The 12,754-nt window shown below is 33.7% G+C and overlaps 1 protein-coding gene across 1 annotated transcript in view; it reads left to right on the forward strand.

Annotated features, from left to right (window-relative positions):
- Positions 1-12,754, forward strand: part of LOC129226118 (delta-1-pyrroline-5-carboxylate dehydrogenase, mitochondrial-like) — a 55,445-nt gene that overhangs the window by 11,953 nt on the left and 30,738 nt on the right. The window contains 4 exon segments of the mRNA XM_054860718.1: positions 955-1,011; positions 1,013-1,117; positions 4,441-4,515; positions 10,183-10,251. Of these exon segments, the coding sequence (XP_054716693.1) occupies positions 955-1,011; positions 1,013-1,117; positions 4,441-4,515; positions 10,183-10,251 (306 nt within the window).

Raw genomic sequence — 12,754 nt, forward strand, 5'->3', positions numbered from 1 at the left:
TAGAGTCTGAATCACATAAGAGGAACATTCAAACTACATAAAATAAGCAATATACATGCATTGGTAGCGGTCTCCTGGTGGATCTACTGTAAATATTGATCTTGTTGAGAAAACAAAATGACAGCTAATGAGTGGCAGCGTAAAATCTGCACATCATTAACTTTTAAAAAGATAATCCGCAGAATTTTACAGGAAAATACCATAGACTAATAATAAGAGTAGACCGAGCTTTCCCAGACTTGCTGATGAAAAAATGGGTTCATGGATACATCATGTGACTGGTGGGAGGCTTGGCGAAAACTTTGGCAGCAGGGTTGCCAGCTGGCAGGATTATCTACAGTTTGGCACTCGGCATGTACTTTAAGACGTAATGTGTTTTCATTATAATTTTTTTTTCCCAGGTGCAGAGATTGAACTGTTTTTCTTTTAGTTATGCATTATTTTGACATTAGTAATTAGTTTTTGATCGCAGTTTTCAGTAACTTTTATTTCATTCGGAACTACTACGTCAGCGTTGGCGTGAACGTAATGGCGTAAACGTTTAGCGTTAACGCAAAAATGTACTCATCGGTATCTTAAAGTGAAATTGTGGGTAAAAATCTTACCGTTTGCCGATTCCTTTTTGGGCGCTTGCATCTTTAATTGCTTAGAGAGTTATTGAAATTGACTAAAGAAAATGCACAATACTATCTAAACGAAAAACTCACTATATCAACAAAATACTTACAGCTTGGAATAACAAATTTACAAATCGGACTCCATAAGAGATCATTCTTCCGTGTTCCATCCATTCTATTTATTTTATTTCTCTCGGGCGTTGATCAACGGCCGCTGTTGCTAGGATATCCACCAGTCACATGGTTTGGTTTATGAGCAGCAAAAGGGTTGCCATAGCTCGGTCTACTCTTATTATTAGTCTATGGAAAATACGGTATATTATTGTCTTTGTTCCAGGACCTGATAGAGAGGGCTATCAGTGAGAGTTTAAGGGCCAGAGAGAGGTGGGAGGCCGACCCCCCTCTCTGATCGCATCCGCCTATTCCTGGGGGCTGCAGACCTGGTGAGCGGGAAATACAGGATGGAACTCAACGCAACCACCATGCTGGGACAGGGTGATGTGAACAATACGCAGAGCATGAGGATTGGAAATGGTCAGAGGGAATTTTTCTTTCCCCGAAGTGGTTTATTTCCATTTCAGAAAAATGGGAAATTTTGAAAGTTCTAGCAGAAAATGATGTATTTAGAAATGTATACAGGGGTGATTGTGTTCCGGTATTTTCGGACGTATTTCCGGTATTTTTATGTCCGAAAATACCGGAATTATGTTTTTTTGTTGTGCTTTTATCTCCCTACCTCCACAATTTTTTTAAAAATTATATAATACTCATCAAATATACCTGCAAGAGCCTTAAGATGGACAAATGTCAAGATAATTTGTATAACACCAGCTCAAAAGTAACTTTGTAACTCACTAAAAATTTAATCAAATGTACACACAATATTTTGACTCAGAACTATTTAATACTATGGCAAAGGTGCACTTAAGTAATAGGGGCCAAAGATTACCCCCCCCCCCCCCCCCGTTCTCGCTTAAAACTTTCAGGTATTTTTTGAGGAACTCGCAATCACCCCGGACTGTATAATTCTAACACTCGACTGTGTTTTGTTTAAATATTTTCTTACATTTAGTGTTCCACATGAAAACAACTTTGCTCATGCAAGTTCAAAGACAACTTAACTTCCGCGTTCACTGAAGTACCGTTTTCGGGAGTAAGTGCCGCATCGTAATATACTCTGAAGGAAAAAAAATTATGTATATGCCGCACTCGCCATAAGCACCGCACCCAACATTAAACTTAAAAGCAATTAGTAGTAAAGAAAGCTGGAATTGAGAAATGCAAATGAAAGAAATGTTTTTAATTAACGAAATTATGTATACTTTATTGTATATATAATTTTCTTACCTGGGGAGGAGACATTGGTTGTTTATCTAGAGCAAAGGATGTGAACCCTTCTCCTCAATGACTCGCCAATGTCCAACTCTCTGACCCAAGTAGCACAAAAATATCGAACAACGTAGAAACGACATAGGTCACGGTTTAAATATCGAACAATAACGGATAAGGTTCTTGAAACATATAGATTTATGTTGACGTATATTTTTTCGCCGATTTGGGTTAAGAAGTCGCTTTTTATGCTTATTTCGACATTTAAAATGAATTAATCATTATTTAAAGCTTTTATAAAGTAATATTGTTATTTATGTAGAAATCAGAATCAAAATAGAAAAATTGCAAACATCGAAAAACGTTTTCCAATGTTTAAAAAAAATGTTGGAACACTGACTTACTTTGAGGTGACTGAAGTACTTTTTCTACGTCAATTGGTATGTTGTGCTTCTTGTCGGCAGCAGGACGATGTGGTGCCATCTATTGGCAGCATTTTCTACCTTTTTTTAACTTGGTAAAAGAAAGACTATCCCCCCCGCACCCATTGTATGCGCCGCAACACCAAATGTTTTGCTTTTTTTCTTGTATGTGCCATAGTGCTTATCCCCAAAATACGGTATTATTTGCTGCTTTTCTCATCGACTTATGTCTGAGACATATCCATTAAAAAGACATGAAAATCCGTAAAACTTCTGGGAAATCCGGAATTGTTGGCAGGTAGTATACACTCATTTCAGCTCAAAGAACTTGATAAATGAATATGTATTAAGTCACTATTTCAATTAATTCTTAATTATGTCCAGACCGACGATAAGCCAGCAAATCCATTTTTAATATGAGGCAGTGGGGCAAAGGGATGTCAGTGGACATTTTCAAGTTTTGAGTAAAACGCGTTTAAAGATAACGTACTAGGTAGGCTTTCATTGAATTTGTTTTCTATATCATGCTGTACAGCAGCACCTACTAGGGCTACTAGTACCATCTTTTGCCCCAAGACAGAGGAGGGGTTCACCTACGATTATTTTTGACTATTCATCCAGTTCTTGTTTAATTCCACTACGAAATTACCTCGTTACCTTTTAAGTGAATATTTACACATTTCTAAAACCACATATTTATTTTTCAGACAACAATAACAACGCATCTACGCTTAACAGAAAGTTCTATTCTACAATCGTAACTACGCACGTCAGAGATCGGGAGCAGTCAGCGCCCTGTATACTGTCATTACTTTGATTTACAACGCCTACCATGTGTACTGGTTATCTCCAAATTTTTAATTTTGCCACTTCCATCCGTTTGCTTTTCACTGCCTCATATGACCTTTTCTTTAACTTTTCGTTAATTAAACCATGACACAGAAATAGCCCATTAAAAGTATATACAGACTGCTGAAATTTCGTCTGCTGGGACAGCGACTTATTTTTCTGTTTTTCTACCTCTGATAAAGCTTAAATCACCATCGTGTAATGCCTTAAAGTAAGATCTAAAAACTGCTAGTGTGATTTAAGGTGACTTGTCACGAGATATCTCTTTGGTCTCGTATTTTGTGAGTCTACAGGGGTCGAAGTGGTCCTATATATCCTATATTTCCTATATTTTCAAAAAAAAGTATGAAAATCGTCCTATATTTCCTATATTTTTGGAAAATGTCCTATATTTCCTATATTCCTGTTTTTTTTATCCAATTTCTTTCTTTAAAACAACAGTAAATAAACTATCTGACTTCGGATTTTTCGTCGAACGTACGTGTGCAAACGAATTTCAAATTAAACGCAACTCACTAAATCCTGCAACAGGCATCTTCTCTCATTGGCTACAGTAATATGACGTCACCTTAGTGGGTGGAGTTTCGAGAACGAATTCTGAAGTTGGTTTTAGAATTTTGCGTTGGGGGCAACACCAGTTTGTTTCGTTTTCCAGCGTGGTTTTTTTCGGTTTTTGGTTTTCGCGGGTATATTTTTGTGTTCAGTGCATTTTCTGACTGGAATGTTCTAATAGTCTTTTTGCAATCTTTTCTTTCTGTGGAATTTCATAGAACAAATAATCTGTATATTTGTGCTACAAAGCATTGGTTATTTCCTGTTGGTTCTCAACACAAAGACGGTTTTTATTTATTCATATAAGCTATGTTTGTGACACTTCTATCCCTGCAAAAATTGTGAGTTGCTGTGTTAATTATCAATAAATTTCACTTTTTTTTTTTTTTTTTTTTTTTTTTTTGTCTACCAAGTACACTTTTTTCAAAAGTTATTCTTTCAACTACAGGAAAGTCATTTCAGGTGTAAGTTATAATTTTGTTTGAGGGTTATTTTTTTAAACAAAATCATTGATAAGAATAAATAAATAATGTGTATGTATTATTTCTTGTTTCATAGCGAAACTATTCATATAATGTGTCCTATATTTTTTGTGGAAAATGTCCTATATGTGACAAGTCGATCACTTCTACCCCTGAGTCTAGGAATGTTGATTTGTTTTCCAGGCCAAGAACATCATCCAGGCGGAAGTGGACTCTGCCGCAGAACTGGCCGATTTCTTCCGTTTCAACGCCTACTTCGCTAAGGTGAGTCCTTCTCATTGTACGTAGACAAATGTGAGGCACGTTCAATCACAAGTCAAAAATTGTAGTACAGTAAAAGACCGTTATAACGCCGACCTATATAACGCAATTCTCTATAAACCGCACTACTTTTCAGAAGTAAACAATAGGTTTTGAAGTTTGAAAAATCCCTCTGTTTTGCTTTCCAAATATAAAAATTGTTAGGCAAATTAAATTTTGAAAGTTTTTCATCTTTCCATCTTAATCCAAAGCGTTTAAATTGAAAATGAGTACTCATAGTAAACAGAAAATACCAGATGGCTCTTGAAAATGCAGCTGTTATGCAAACCATGAAGCTAGCAGAAGTGCAGGATAATGCACTTTCTTATGATTGTGAAACATATTTACTTGTGAATGACAAATTGTAATATGGGTGCTTTAATACTCAAAGCAGATAAAACTCCTCCTGAAGTTCTAATATATAGATATATTCTGAATATTGGTTTCAAAATGTGTGAAATGATCTATATAACGCCAAAATCTGTATAACGCAAAAGCTCTGGTCCCAAGGTGTGCGTTATAAACGGTCTTCTACTGTATAATTGTGTATATTAATGAAGATCACAGTAATATAAAAAATATAAAGTATCTGCTCACGCAACTCAAAACTGTCTGCAACAGGGTTGGGTTTTGAACTGTCCAAAACTGGTTTAGGACATTACAGGTTGTTTTTACCGACCAATGCCGTCTAAAACTGTCCAAAAGTGTCCGAAACTGCCTTAAACTGTCCAAAACTATGCTAAAGCTAAAGGGGTGTGGTCTAATCAATTAGTATTTACTGCAATATTCATGATGCAAAAATATATATATTAATGAGATTTAGTTAATGAGTATTTAACAATATTTTTCTCCAAAATGTTCATTTAAAAAATATTTTACTGAAAAAAATTGCCAATAATTATTACATAAAAACTTCCTTATGTAACAGTTGGTAGAGTTAAGAAAGGAAATTCACCTAGACAATTCTACCAAGACAATTAATCCATTTATAACTCAAAGAAATGTTATTAAATGTGCAATATTTAGGTGATAAAAAAATGTTTTTTGAAAATAAGTTTTGCATGATGTTTTGACAAAAATTACTTTTTAAATCATAGATTTAAGAACAATAAATTGATGATTAAACACTCCTGCATACAAATGAAGAATTTAATTTCTATGTTTCTCGATTAAAATCAGCTGCATAAATAAGTTACATATATATTTATACTTGAATGTTCACATTGAATATAAATATATTAAATTGAGTAGTGAAGAAAATAATTTTGACACAATTTATTCTGTTTTTAATATTTTCTCACAAAATATAGTTTCTCAAAAAAAAAATAGTTTTGAGCAACTTTCGGACCCAAGGGTTGGTAAAAACCTTTCGAACTCTGCTTTCATTTGCACACATGCATAAACATAGGGAGATTTGGTTACTATTATCGAAAAATAAATAAAATAATCTAATGCATACTAATTGAAAATTTAATCAAGAATTCAACTTCTACGTAACTAGATTAAAATCAGCTGCATAAATAAGTTGAATGTTCTCCATTGAATAAATGTTCAATATAAAACATTACTGCGATGCATTTTATTTTGGTTTTGATGTTTTCTCACAAAATACAATTTTTCTAAAAGTATAGTTTTGGACACTTTCGAACACAAGGGTTTTTGACGGGACGGTAAAAAACCAGGGTTTTTACCGTGGTTTTTACCGTAGTGTCCAAAACCTTGCCAACCCCTGGTCTGCAAGTATTTAAAAAAATATGCAGTGGGTAGGTAAAATTTTCAGTAATGCAATGCTTATTGTGCTTTCAATCCATGAAAGCAAGAGATTAATTTCATTCATTTATCTACAGATTTTTAAGATAACCATTGTTTAATATTGATATTAATTTGAAAATGTTGAGCAAAGTACACATTTGCAGCAAATGTATCTGCACAGCGCCACATATATTCGCGTTAATGTAATCCTTGTGAATGTAATTGCGTGTCTACATTATCTCTAACTATGATGAAGATATAACTAACTTCTTTTTTCAATGCCTATTTAGCTAAAGTAAGTTTCTTTTATTTTACTTACAAGGAGAGGTTACGGTCTCGGAAATTCAGATCGGGATGAGATTTGGTAGATTAGTAGTATCCTTTAAGGGTACTCTCAGGGTAAAGTAATAAAGCGCACTATCCATAAAATTCCGAGAAAACAGCCTTTAAAGATTTACGCGCAACTTATAAACTAGTAGTAGAGATTGTTCGTAAACAAGCGCCCGGTGGTCATGTGGGCAGCGCTCTGGGGTTCCATGCGGCGGATCCGAGTTCAAATCCACTGCAAGTTTCTTTTTTTGTTCATTTATAAAGTGACTGTTACAGCTTTGTGCAGTTTGAATTGAAGGTAATACTTAATTTAAAAAATATGATGTATTTTTAATGTGTGATAGTACATTAAATTTCTATTTACTATTCTCACAAACAAGTGATTACACATTTTTAGATATTATAAACTTTGACGAAGTAAATGATTTTTGCAATAAATGCATAATCAGTTTCTTTGTGGATGAGTAAGAAGAATGTTGTTTTATTGCATATAAGCAGGTAGTCAAATTTTAAAAACCCTAACCACACTTATCGAGCAATGGTTTTGCTCCTTGATTCTGTTATTTGTAAATTTGTCGTCTGCTGTATTTTACATTGAATATTCAACTCTTTATTTTCCATCTAATTATCGTCTGCAATGTTCATGTTTGTTTTCATCATTAAATTTATTTATCGTCTGTGCTGTATATTAGACTGGAAAATTCTATACCCTGAAAAAGGATTTGAGTTTTTTAAATATTGTGAATCGAAATGGTCGGTTATTGAAGTAACCCTGAAACGAATAAAATCTGTTAACAAAATGGATAAAAATTCATTGCACAGTGAAATGTTGAAGCAGAGATTAAAAGATGCTGTCGTTTATTACGAGAGCTTGCTTACTGAAAATCATTTTGATTGCATCAGAATCATATCAAGTTCAATTTCTCGCTTCCATTTTTATAGACAGGTAAAGAATTTAATAAAACGTATACAAAATTGCGCGTATCTCGTTGAAAATAATAGAGAAATGAATACCCGTGAAGACTGCATAAAATACAATCAATTGTCCATCATCAACTGTCATCACCAATTTTTGATAAAATGATTCGATACCTGGTATACTTCTAAACTTTCTGACAAAAGAGAAATTTTCCTGAATGTAAATGAAGTATGTTCCAACGACTCTTTTACAAAGAAGTTGTTCCTGTAAGCAATCTTCCTTTATAAATTGTGCGAGATGTCAAAACAGTTTTTGTTTTCCATGTTTTTATGATAAATATAATTCTGGTGTATGTATATAAATAACAACTATATTGTTAAAAATCATCTATAAATTAAGCTCTACAGTGATTTTGTAGCCGTTGTAATTCAAATTTTAACTTGTATCGATTTAATTTATCTCCATTTTCTCTATTAAAGTGCTTTACGTGTTCAAAAATTTCGCATTATCTTCAATTCAAATTGCACAAAGCTGTAACAGTCACTTTATAAATGAACAAAAAAGAAACTTGCAGTGGATTTGAACTCGGATCGGACGCATGGAACCCCAGAGCGCTGCCCACATGACCACCGGGCGCTTGTTTACGAACAATCTCTACTAGTTTATAAGTTGCGCGCAAATCTTTAAAGGCTGTTTTCTCGGAATTTTATGGATAGTGCGCTTTATTACTTTACCCTGAGAGTACCCTTAAAGGATACTACTAATCTACCAAATCTCATCCCGATCTGAATTTCCGAGACCGTAACCTCTCCTTGTTAGACAAAAGTGAAAAGATTTTAATCGTAAATTTTAAAGTTGCAGAAAAGCTAAAGGGAGTTTCTTTTATTTTACTTAGACAAAAGTGAAAAGATTTTAATCGTAAATTTTAAAGTTGCAGAAAAGCTAAAGGGAGTTGCATTTATTTTTACTTAGACAAAAGTGAACAGATTTTAATCGTAAATTTTAAAGTTGCAGAAAAGCTGAAGGGAGTTGCATTTATTTTACTTAGACAAAAGTGAAAAGATTTTAATCGTAAATTTTAAAGTAGCAGAAAAGCTGAAGGGAGTTGCATTTATTTTACTTAGACAAAAGTGAACAGATTTTAATCGTAAATTTTAAAGTTGTAGAAAAGCTAAAGGGAGTTTCTTTTATTTTACTTGGACAAAGGTGAAAAGATTTTAATCGTAAATTTTAAAGTTGCAGAAAAGCTGAAGAGAGTTTCTTTCATTTTACTTGGACAAAGGTGAAAAGATTTTAATCGTAAATTTTAAAGTTGCAGAAAAGCTGAAGAGAGTTTCTTTCATTTTACTTAGACTAATGTGAAAACATTTTAATGGTAAATTTAAAGCTGTAGTATAATAATTTATGAAAATATGACAAATAAAGCCATTTGGAATAGCAAATCTCTCACGAGAACCCGTAAACACATGTACTGCTAGTGGCCAAAGAAAGGACTGAACGCACCAACTGTTCAAGCGCTGATGTGTTGTTGTATGAAATTTTGTTTGATTGTCTGTCAGTGCTATTGAACTTGATGCATGAGATGATGCATCGATGCAGTGTTACTTAATTTTATTAGAGTTATTTCTTGAAAAAGTTGATTTGTTTCAGGATTTTTACATTATTTTGGTACAGGAAATGTCTGTGTTTGAACCATTTTGATGGAAAACTGTTTTGTTGACACTGCTGTCTTCACTTCTGATTTGTTTGATTCTGTGATGTTTGCACTATGATTAAAAATTTAATATTAATATAAATTTGTTTAAAAATTATTTTTCAGGCTCTAAAAAAGTTTAAAAGGGTGCTTTTTAAACATGACTGGATCATGTTGAGCATATTCAGTAAGCTGTGGTGTTAAAGTTTTGCTGCGTACATTAAATGCATGGGTACTGTACAAGTTCGGCACTTTCGTTAGCATCCTGTTGGGAGGGTCACTGTGATCTCCCAGAAGATGTGTTTATTGAGAAAATTTTGTGTGACAATTTGGCAAATTCGGCGGCATAAAATTAATTTTCTAAATTCCCGAGTGTCTCTTTTCATTAGATATATTTATGCTTGCATAGCAGTATGTTATCATTGTGCAAAATTTGAAGTTCTGTTCTGCAACTCGAGAATTTCCGCTTTCCTGAAAATTCGTTTTGGGCTTTTAATCTATATTTGACTAAAGTAAGTAATTTGTTAAACTATTTAGCAGAGTTTAGCAATAACAAATTTGATTTTGATTGAAAGTAAATATGGGGAAAAAAAACTGCATATTAAACATTTAACGTAAAAACGACACATCGGCAAAACATGGAATAAGCTGTTTAACTGAATTTATAAGAATGCAGCATGTATAAAAACTCAGCGTATTGCCAAACTGATAAAAACATTATATTCTGGTGGATGAAATTCTGATAAAAACATTAAATTAAAAAAAAAAATAATATACATGAAGCTGATTGTTTTAAAATAATTTTTAAAGGCTTAAATCTAGCATAATTTACATTTTACGTTGACAAATTGTAAGTTCTTCTGGGTCCACCCTTTGGCAACTGTGCAAAATGACAGGTTGAATTATTCCATTCAAACACCAAATCGTTCCATTTCAGGAGCTGACGAAGTATCAGCCCAACAGCTCGGACATCACGAAGAACAGCTTCAGGTTTCGAGGCATCGAGGTGAGTCTGGGATTTTGCTGGATCAAAAGTTGGAAATTTTTTGTATTTTTTAGGCATAAATTTCTGTAACTCCTGTCATATATTTTTGAGGTAACTCATTTCTAGGTCCGATAAGAAATAAATATTAAAATTCAAGGTATCATCATCAAAAGGTCAGATCATAGGCAGGGCAAACCTGACCTGACGGCATTGTGAAGCCTACGCAGATCCCTATCACGACATTAAAACTTTAGAACAGGAATTATGAATGGAATTAACTAGTCCAATAATTGACTAGGCAAAAGCTTGGGCAAAGGTCTCGAGTCATGCGACTCGACAACGACGATTGGTTGACACAAATTGCGTGAATCTGGCGATAGAAACCTGATTTCTTCCAGTGGTTTGCTTTAAAATCTGTCATGTGACTTGGTGTCTTGGTTTCATGAATGAAAGTCTTCACTCCCCCAATTTCGTCCCTTCTCGATTATTAAAATGCAGCCAGGTTAAGTTTGCCCAGACTATAGACGATGAAGTGATGCTCAGGCAGCTTTAGTGCATTTCGTGTCATTGGACAGTCATACTTGCCAACTCTACTGTTTTTAAGGGGAGACTCCGATTTTTTGCTTTCATCACCCGATTTCCCGTTTTTTACGATTTTCTCCCGTTTTTGCAGTTTTTTCAGTCAGTCACAAAAAGTTTCACTTTCTTCTCAATAGATGGCGCCCTTTTCTAGTCTACCAATGTCAGGGAATAAGAATTTTTCCAGTTAATAACTCATTTAGTAAAAATTATTTTTTTAGAAGCTTTCCACATTGCATGTTCGACGAAGCAGGTGCTTTGCCGAAAATGGCAGCAGATTTCAATCCTTTTGCATCTTGAAATTATTTCAATTATTTTTAATGTTTGAAGTTATTTTAACATGTGCTGCCCTATACCTATTTATTATATATTGTATTTTCAGTATATATTGATTTCCTTTTTTTTTCGGATTTTAGTAATTAAATTTTAATAGCTACTTTGCTGGTAGAGACTGGAGAGAGTACGAAACTTGAAGCAAATTCACTCCTTATTATTTAGTTTTTCCTTTTCAGTATATTTTTCTTGCTGCTACCAGTTTGCTTACATCTGCAAAAAATCCCCATTTCACTTTAAATTTATTATTAATGTTATTTAAAAGCATAATTTAATAATTCTGTAGTGAGGATATGTCGATGGTGAATCACCTATATACCTCTAGTAAAAATCTCCTGTTTTTTTTCCTTCGAAGGTTGGCAAGTATGGACAGTCATCTTTTAGCATCTGTTTCTGGTTTGTCTGTTTTGTGATGATTTCGCGAAATGTACACTGTGCAATAAAAAAGTATTTTCGGCATCCCTTGTTTCGAGAGCCCCCCCCCCCCCTGCCCCCATCCCACGAACAGTGTTTTGAATAGAAACTTCTTGTCCAACTTGGTATGTGGTGCTGTAGGAACTCTTGTATGACCTTTTTTGTTGAGTATTTACATCATCTTCCATTGTATTTGGCAATTTTTTGCCAACTTGTATTGCATATTTTTTTAGCTTATTAACGTAATTTAAAACATGATTTAGGAGACAAAGGTGTCTTGGTATTAATGACACTATAAAAGAAATGTTTCATAAATCACGTGTCATTTGCATGCAATTTTACGAGGAATTTTTTAAAACCGAGATGGTATTAAATATTGTAACGGATTCGGTGCGACTTCCACTTTCTTGAAATGAAGACACAGTTCTTGATAAAAACACAGGAAATTTATTTACACTAAGTACAGGAAAGATCTTCAACAACTGCTAAATTATTCATCAGCAATGAAGCAATTATCACACAACACCGTAAACTCAACGTTTACACACGTATTTACTTCCAAATACGAAAACAACACAGCGAAATGCCTCGCTATAAACAGAGCAAAAATCTTCTCAGTTCGAAATCTGAATCGAAACTAACTGTTTATCCATCGCTAACGGCTTAAATATACCGAAAAGAAATTTCTCAAATATTCCACAAGCTTCTGTAAAGTAGTAGACCGTTATCAATGAAAAGAAAGAAAATAGGGGTCGTATACTTTAGCCGAATGAAAAAGGGGTTGTATATTCATTACGGGAAACTATTTACAGGTTACGTTCCTACAATATTTACTATTTACAGGATTTGTAACAATATATATTTTAAATTGAATGTCATTTTATTTTAAACTATAAAAGCTTGATGAAGCCACCTTTCCCCCCCCCCCCCCCCACAAATAAAATTGTTTTAAACCTCCTTTTTTTTTCTTTCCCCTCGAAACTGGGACCTGATCACCTGCTTTTTTTATTTCATAAGGTTGAAAATCTGGTATGTATTTAGTGTCAGTACAGTCTGAGTAAAAACTTTAAGGCCAGTATAATTTTCTTTGAAAAAAGGAAAATTAAATTAAAGGGATTTTAATATTATTGTATTATTAATTATTAAAGTTCATTGGTAAGAAATAACGCAACAGACAGGATTTGTAAAGCATGCAATA

This window comes from Uloborus diversus, chromosome 7, assembly GCF_026930045.1.
Source record: "Uloborus diversus isolate 005 chromosome 7, Udiv.v.3.1, whole genome shotgun sequence".
In the NCBI taxonomy this organism is placed as follows: domain Eukaryota; kingdom Metazoa; phylum Arthropoda; class Arachnida; order Araneae; family Uloboridae; genus Uloborus; species Uloborus diversus.